The sequence below is a fragment of the Mastomys coucha genome, unplaced genomic scaffold, assembly GCF_008632895.1.
Source record: "Mastomys coucha isolate ucsf_1 unplaced genomic scaffold, UCSF_Mcou_1 pScaffold15, whole genome shotgun sequence".
Classification (NCBI taxonomy): Eukaryota; Metazoa; Chordata; class Mammalia; order Rodentia; family Muridae; genus Mastomys; species Mastomys coucha.
Genome location: NW_022196897.1, coordinates 31,193,822 through 31,202,312, shown reverse-complemented (window position 1 = coordinate 31,202,312; position 8,491 = coordinate 31,193,822). Strand labels below are relative to the sequence as shown.

At 36.2% G+C, this 8,491-nt stretch overlaps 1 protein-coding gene across 2 annotated transcripts in view; it reads right to left on the bottom strand.

Annotated features, from left to right (window-relative positions):
- Positions 1–8,491, bottom strand: part of Kynu (kynureninase) — a 128,646-nt gene that overhangs the window by 10,320 nt on the left and 109,835 nt on the right. For both annotated transcript variants that reach the window (XM_031370146.1, XM_031370147.1), the window contains exons 11-12: positions 3,818–3,870; positions 1,716–1,801 (exon numbers count right to left, since the gene is read on the bottom strand). In XM_031370146.1, coding sequence (XP_031226006.1) covers positions 1,716–1,801; positions 3,818–3,870 — 139 coding nt within the window. The remainder of the gene's footprint in view (positions 1–1,715; positions 1,802–3,817; positions 3,871–8,491) is intronic.

The window sequence follows — 8,491 nt, the reverse complement described above, 5'->3', positions numbered from 1 at the left end:
AAACTTTCTGAATGTATGGATAAGGGAAAACAGAAGAAATGAGCTAAACACTTGTGCACCGTAGCTCCCGAGCATGTATCTTGGTAAGCATTTATACTTAGCTCTTCAGCTAAGACATTGCAAACTGAGATGATACTTGCTGTTTTAAGATTATTAAGAATAACGTTTCTCCCATGGATACTAGCTATAACATATTATTAGAAAACTATTAAATATCATTAGATAAAGTACTGAACAGACTTTTCCTTCAAAAGAAACTTTAAAAAGTGTTACTCTAGCTGTAAAATAATCTTCTCATTTTGTCTATTTTTCATCAAAACAAAAAAACAGTCAAAAAAAAAAAAATAGGTGAAAATGACACATGCTCCATCTAGTGGTCAAATGAGGCGCTGCTTTCTAAACTAGGATGCCATGAGAAAGGCAATTGACACTATCTAGTGGTGAAGGTGTACAAAAGCAGGAACTTGATGATGCCATCCTGTGGCCAGAATGAGGAACTGCTGTGCTTGGGATTTAGAAGAGAGATTCTTTCAAATCACTCCTTTCAAACTGAAATCCTGCACAACAAGATTCCCTAAAATATCAACGAATTAGATGATTTTTAGAAGACATTAAGGATACAGATTCAAATCTTATTTGACTAGGAGATGTGAAACATTTGTTTAAAGAGGTATAACTTTTAAAGTACAATTTAGTCAATGTATTTAATTGATGTGTATATCAATATGAAGTGTATAGCTTTGGAAATGTATTCTTATTTTATGTGTATAGGCATTTTGTTGGCAGTGGATGCTTATACACCACATGTATACCTGGTACCCACAGAGTCCAGAAAAGAAATTGGATTCCCTGGGATTGGAGTTACAAAACCACTGTGTTGGTGCTGAGAATCAAACCTCAGTCTTCTGGAAGAACAGCCAGTATTCTTAATCCCTGAGCCACCTGTCCAGCCCCAAATTACATAATTTTAATTATGTGATAAGTAACAATAAAACGTAGCATATTTACTTGGATGAATTTACAGTATCACTAAATGATATTAAAGACCTAACGGTTTGGGTTTCTAGATATGTTCCTTTATGTATATCTTTTTTTGTATACATATATCTATAAAGATAACCAATTTTATAAATATTAATATTGATTAAAATTCAATTTACAAATGTATGAGTTAATTTAAAAGAAAATAGACTGCTCACTGTAAAATTTATACATGCATCCAATGCCATAGTCACCCCAAAAAGGAAAATATCTACCCTGTTAAATGAGGCCCCCTGACTCTGTGTGTCATTTAGTCTAATTCTCCATGGTTATCCTACATCCTTAGTCTCCTGTTAGGTTTTACAGGGCACTTTGGTTGCTCCTTGACTTGTATAACTAGTAGTGACAGGATGCCTAGAAGTCCAAAATACCAGCTACATACGTGAATTAACTTAGAATTAAATACTACATGCTTATTTGGTTTATGGAAAGATAAAGTCCATGCACATCGCAGTAGAACAGCAGCACGTGTGTCTTCCACTCTAGGTCCAGTTAACAAATATAACAAATGCAAGGTCACAGTGCTCGTCCCAACAGGAAATGCTGCCTTTTTCCATTACTTATGTTTACACGGGATCTTTCTCATGAGCAGAAGCCTTTTAGGACCAGTCACAGCCAGGTGAGGTAAGCAGAACAGGGGGTGTCAAGGCAGAAAAGAAGCCCAGGTCTCTTACCTCTAAACTGGCATGCAAGGAGCAGACCAACAAAATGGGAGGGTTGGAAATTCGGAATCCATTGACCCCAGGGATTAATTGTAGTTCTGAAAAATGAATATGATGTCATTATGTAGTTCATACGTTTAAAAGGAGCATCTCACTATAAAGAAGTCAAAATTGAAAGAGTTAGGACTTAAGACCATTTTCCCCCTAGTTGGTGTTCCTAAACTATGTAAAAGAAGTATATGGCTAGGCAGTGGTGGTGCACGCCTTTAATCCCAGCACTTGGGAGGCAGAGGCAGGTGGATTTCTGAGTTCAAGGCCAGCCTGGTCTACAGAGTGAATTCTAGGACAGCCAGGGCTTTACAGAGAAACCCTGTCCCAAACAAAACAAAACAAAACAAAACAACAACAACAACAACAACAACAAAAGAAATCTGAAAGAGAAAAAATTCTGACACGTTTTCAATCCAGTGGCCATTTCCACGACTCCATCTCAACTCTGTCAGCTGACTTGACACTAGAACCCTCACATAGAACAGAAAAGTGGTCTAAATCCTATGCTTTGTTCCCAAGCCAGTGTTTTTCCTTTTTACATTATGCTTTAAAAACTTTTATGAATGCTATGTCATAAGACAGAGCATCAAGCTGTGAAGGCCTGTTACCCTTAGTCACATGGAAACACAATGACCAAGGAAGGTGGTTTTTAGCTCTAGGGTTTTTATAAGGTCACTTGGCTTTCTTAGAAAAAGAAGGGGAGATGAAAGATCTCTCTGTGTATGGTAAGTTAGAAAATAAAGGGTAGCAGGTATTCCCTGAAAGTGTGTGAGTACATTAAAATAAAGTAACTTAAATCTAATAACATCAGGGTGACTAGAAATTAACTTAAAGTTAAAAAGAATGAGTCTTTGGAAATCAATCAAACCTTGGGGTTGAAATTAGACCAGAGGGCCAAGTCAAGTCAACAACCTGATTTCAAATAGTTTTGTTTTAAATAAAATCTTACTGGATAGTGGTCTCAAGGACTTCTATGTACCTCCATGTTTGCTTTAGTGACACAATACAGAACTGAGCAGAACAGCTTAAAGTACTTCCCGTCTCTTGTGTCACTGCAAGAGGGCTAGTTCTGTTCGTGTCCTAATCAAATCCCCTCAGGAATGGTAAAAACAAAACAAAACAAAACAAAACAAAACAAGCAAATGACCAAACAAACAAAGCCCAGATAATTGAAATGGCTGGACTGGCATGACAATTAATGTTAGCAGGTAGGTTAGCAGCCTGGCTATATTACAGGCTTATGATCTGACAAGGATTGTCCATCAGGCTTCTTGCTACCTGGCTGCTGCCATGTTAAAGACATGTAAACAGTTCCTAACTCAAGGGTGCATGCTAAGAGACTGAGTTTATATTTTACTGGCAAACGTTCATCTCATGGTGCCTCCTGTGTTCTAGAAGGCTGGAGAACCTGCACTGGAAAAAAAAAAAAAAAGAGGTCGGATGTGACCATAGTGCATGAGGGAGCTTCCTTACTACCACAGATGCACACCCTTAGAGGTGTATATCTCCTCTTTGGTACATGGCAAATGCCCAGCAAGAGAATATTTAGGACAAGGAATACATGTGAATATTTGTTTAAAGTACTGTAGTGTGCTCTTGAGCTTGTAGCTTTGAATTTAACTTACTCTTAAACCAACACTAAAGCCACCATTAGATATGAGGAACAGAACAAGGAAAGTCTGGCATGGTAACAAAACTATTAAACAGAAAAGTGGGACTGACGCTTAAGCTGCTCTGCCTCCGGCCTCCATCACCAAGTTGCCCCTGTCTTCACTTCTTGTGTTTTGGCCATTCCAACTCAGGAATCTGACCAAGCCACATGAGCCACAGGCTAGATTTCATTTCCTTTAATCTCTCTTCAAAGGGACGAAATGCAAAATCATACTAAATCTATAAACACTTAGCCTTACATACTGAAATGTCATTTCTTATTTTGGAAACCACAATGACATTTTCAAAGTGCATTCTCCATGGGGCATGTCTATTGCATGGAATACAAAGGCAGTTGAAAATCAGAACGAAGTGAGAACAGAAATGCATGTGATAAACTTGAATATACTCACTGTTATCCATGTTAAATCTTGTACTGAGCTCATGGCCGAACCATCCCACTAACCTGAAATATAAGATAACAATAGGCATTTGGTCTACAACATTACTGAGGATAATTTAGAAATTTGCAGTGAGAATATTAGAATAAATGGTGGTATAATTTACTAAATCCTTAAGTATATAAATCTCATACAATAGAATGAAAACTATCAAATATAAGAAAAAAATTTCTCATATTATTTTAGAGCAGGTAAATATGGTTACAATTAATATTTTCCTATACAATGATTCTTTTCTACTTTTTAAATGATTTAGAACAACATCAGTAGGGGTTTTATTTTTAAATGCCAAAAATGAAGGCTAAAAGTCATTGTTAACAACTATCCCATGATGTTTTACAACAAAATACTAGAGACTTGGTCTAGCAAGACTGGATTGAGTGAGGTGAGTAGAGTATTTGAATAATTTTCTAAGAAAAGTATTCCTTTGTTTTGTACTTAGTTTTCATTAAATGGTGTTTTAATGAGCAAGACAGAAAATATAGACTATATTGGGAAAAAATTATGTGTGTCTTTGTTACAAGCAAACCAGGACAAAACAATTTAGAGTAATCAGTTAATCATCAATCAATCCATCCATCCATCCATCAATCAATCAAACCTTGAGAAAAGCAGAATGCTTCAACCATGAGTTTTCTTTCTATTTTCAGCAATTTTAAAATAATTTTTTTAAATATAAACAAAAGAAGAAAACAAAAAGCAATGTACGTTAGGTTCACAAACACTTAAAATTCTGTGTTAAAAAGGTAGGTCAAATTATAGAGGAAGTGACAAATAGGGAAAGAAGAGGTATTGCCATTTTTGAGGTATTTCATCAAGAGTGTTTTTGTTTTTTAAAGAGAAGAAGAGTGAAATGTTCCAAGCCATGCTTCCCTGAACAGGGCACAAGTCTGATTAGAGAGGAAATGCAAATGTACCTCCCCATCCAACAAAAGAATACATCCTAGTCTCACAAATAAAGACATTTTCGAGTAACAGAAAAATTAAACTACATTGAAGATTCTGAATTGATGACATGATATAAACTTTATGATGCCTATTTTTGCCAAGCATTCAAAGAAAGGCAAGATGTAGATTTAGTTGTTGAGTGATATGGATTTAGTTGTTGAGTGATGTGGATTTAGTTGTTGAGTGATGTGGATTTAGTTGTTGAATGATATGGATTTAGTTGTTGAGTGATGTGGATTTAGTTGTTGAGTGATATGGATTTAGTTGTTGAGTGATGTACACTGCAAGCATTCAAACCTCTCTGGACAATGACAAGATGAGTGGAGACGCAACAGCAGGAAAGAGTCTATGTGAAATTCTCAAGAAAAGCAGCATGCCTGTGCACATGGAAATTACAAGCCACAAGGAACTGCCACAAAGGGCACAGAAGGATAGAGCATGGAATGAATAAATGCAAAGAAATGCTGTGAACAATATTCAGTAAGAATATACCACAGGAAAATGTAGGAAAGGGACAACTGCAGTGACGTACAACACATTCTACAGGCAAAAAAAAGCAAAACAATAAGAACAAAAACTCAGCCATGAAGGAGTGTGACCAGCCCCATGCCCAGAGGAGATTCTGGGACTTCAGCAGCTTCCTAGCTCTAAAAGGCAAAAAAGAACAGCAACAACAACAAAAGCAACAACAACAACAACCCTGCCATTAAGGAGTATAACCAGTCCCATGGTAAGAGGCGATTCTGGGACTTCAGTAGCTGCCCGAGAGTTGTATAGGGAGCTCCTGGACTTTGATCATTCACCATGGGTGTTGGGATGGCTGCTCTGCTGACAGTACAGTTTTAAGTCCTACCTGCTCCTGGAAGAAACCCATGTTCGTAAACCCAATGAAAACTCTGTGTTTTACAAAGTTGACTCTGGTGCAAATATTGCTCTGGTTTATTGTATTTTCTTTCCCTGTGGTGAATAGAGGTGTGTGTGGGGGGGGTGGGGGGGGTGTGTAGTTTCTTCTTAGGAAAAGTGTTACATATGACATACATCTTGGAAATGTGATAGTGAAAATGAGTGTGGGGAATTAAGTTTGAAAAGAGAACAGGTCACATGAAAGAGGTAAAGAAAGATTTGGAAGGGACATGAGGAAGTTAGGGTGGACAAAGAGACCAGAATGGAGAAAGCAGCAGGGCGGACATGCCAGGAAAGAATGAGGTATTATGCGACTTACAGACAGTGTGGAAATTATCATCTGCTGCAAAGATGAAAATTTTTATCATCACTCTGAGATTTTAAGAAAAAGAGAAATAACAGCATTTTAGAATTTTAAAAAGTCAGATCATTTCAACAGTATTTTACTGAATAAAGGTTGATTTGAATCTTTATATTGAAAAAAATGCACTGGCATCTGAGAGTCACTGGCACACTGACTAACTTGCATATCAGAAGGTTAGGTTATAAGGAGTTCAGAAAGAAAAGTAAGTTAGAGCAAAGGGTGATGGATGGTTAGGCGGAAAAAAGAGACACTGTACTAAACCAGCATTATTCAATGAAAGGAAGTAATAGAATTTTTAAAATAATTTTAAATGAAATTAGGAGATTCAGAATAATCTGGTTTAAAATCTTGAACAGGAAAAGTATATTGAAATGCTCCTTTAAAGGAACTTATTACAGAAGACACAACATTAAACAACACTGAATAAATTCTAGACACATCTATCAAAGCAATAAATGCCAAAGTGTCTAGGGAGTATCTTGAAAGAGAACAGTATTTGATTGTGTCACAAAGCAAGCAGACTCACTCAAAGTGAGTGATTCAGAAGTAAGCAGAAATGAAAAGAGAAAAGATATAGATAGAAGCTTAAAAAGCAGATGCAACCTTTATATCTAACAATAGAAGTCTTATTAAAATGATTAAATAATAAAAATGATATTCTTAATATTACTGTTGACTTGCAGCCAAAACAGTTAAAAATTTCTGGACATTGCTACATACCTTTAATCCTAGCATTCAGAAGGCATAGAAAAAAATGGATTTCTGTGAGTTCAAGGCAAGCCTGTTCTATATAGTGAGTTGCAGAGCAGCCAGCACTACATAGAGAGATCATAGCTCAAAAGGCCGAAAATATTTTTTTTTTCTAGATAGATGCAGGACTATTGACAAACATACAGCAGAAACTATGTGGAAAGACAGAAGTCCTGCAACAGGAACATATTACTAACTTTTCTAGGTCCATGAAAAATCAATTTTGCAAAAAAACATAAATTACAGATATCAGTCTAACCAACAAAATTTAACAATGCATTTTGAGATAATTATTGTAGATTTTGAAAATCTGCAAAGATTTTCATTATCACAAAACTGTGGTATTGCCAAAGTGTATATATTCTATGATCTAATAAAATCAGCAACTAATAGAAAAGCCAGAATATAAAAAGTTGTTGCTACCCAGCAAAGGAAAAGAACAGTTTTATCGATTACATTCAGAAGAAAGAGGGAAATAAATTCAAATGAGAGGTTAGTGGGCACACTGCTTAAGTACCACACAGAAAATAAAACAGCAATTACAGCCAGTGAAAGAAACATTGAAATGAATACTTTTGAACCAACAAAGAACACACCTGTATACACAAGTTAGCAGTGGTCAAGAGATTCTGCTTCATTAGGAAAAGGTAAGGCAATGTAGTAGAGAGATGTAAAAGATAATCATGAATAAGGAAAACTTAGTTTATGATGATGCAATGATTACTTAACATATTTTAAAACCTAAGTAAAATGAACACTTTTCTAAAAGAATGATTTATTCAATTCAATTTCAGAAAAACAAAAGGACCAAAGGACTTTTTAGAACCAGAAACATTTTAAAAACTTAAAGCCATAACAGAAAATCCATCTCACTACTGTCTAGGTGTATATACATCTTAAAATTGTTTATCCCTACATATCAAAAATTATTCAATCAAAGTATTTTTAAAAATACTGTTTGTTAAAGCAACATAATATCAATATAAACCTAAGTTACAATGACACATATAAAATCAAAACAGTCTTGAGTATGCTAATACACAATCATAAAAATTTCTGTGGATCAAACAGGGAAAACATATCTTGCAAATCAAGTATTCTGTTTGCAGTTAAGAATAAGTTTTTGTTTGGCCTATATTTTTTGACCCATCTGCACCAGATATGCTTAACCACATGTAGTTGGGAGACGTATGGGCAGAAAATACATCAGGATGAATCCTTGCCCCTGGTTGGATGTAGGCAGGATGTTCACAGACAGGGAGTATGTCAGGATGTATGCTTGCTCCTGATTGGACTTTATAGGGAATGCAATGAATTGTGGGGTTTGCCCTTTTAAGCCTCTGCAAAATATGACTTGGGGCCATTTTCTGAAAACCCCAAGATGGACTTGCCAGAGGATGCATCAACCTGGCCAGTATTTAAAGCTTGCCTTAAACTTAGCTATAACCTGTAATCGTGATCTTACTCTCTACCACTGGGATTGCCATTTTCTGGAAGGCCCAGTGAGATTCAGACCACTTATCCAAATCATTCAGCTGGACGTTCATTCCAGAACTCCAGGGCTAAGGGGGTCACTTCAAGAGGCATGTGACTTGAGACATTCCAAGGCACCTAGCCTGCCTTCAGTTCACAGACTATGAGAGTGAACTTCCATGCTGTAG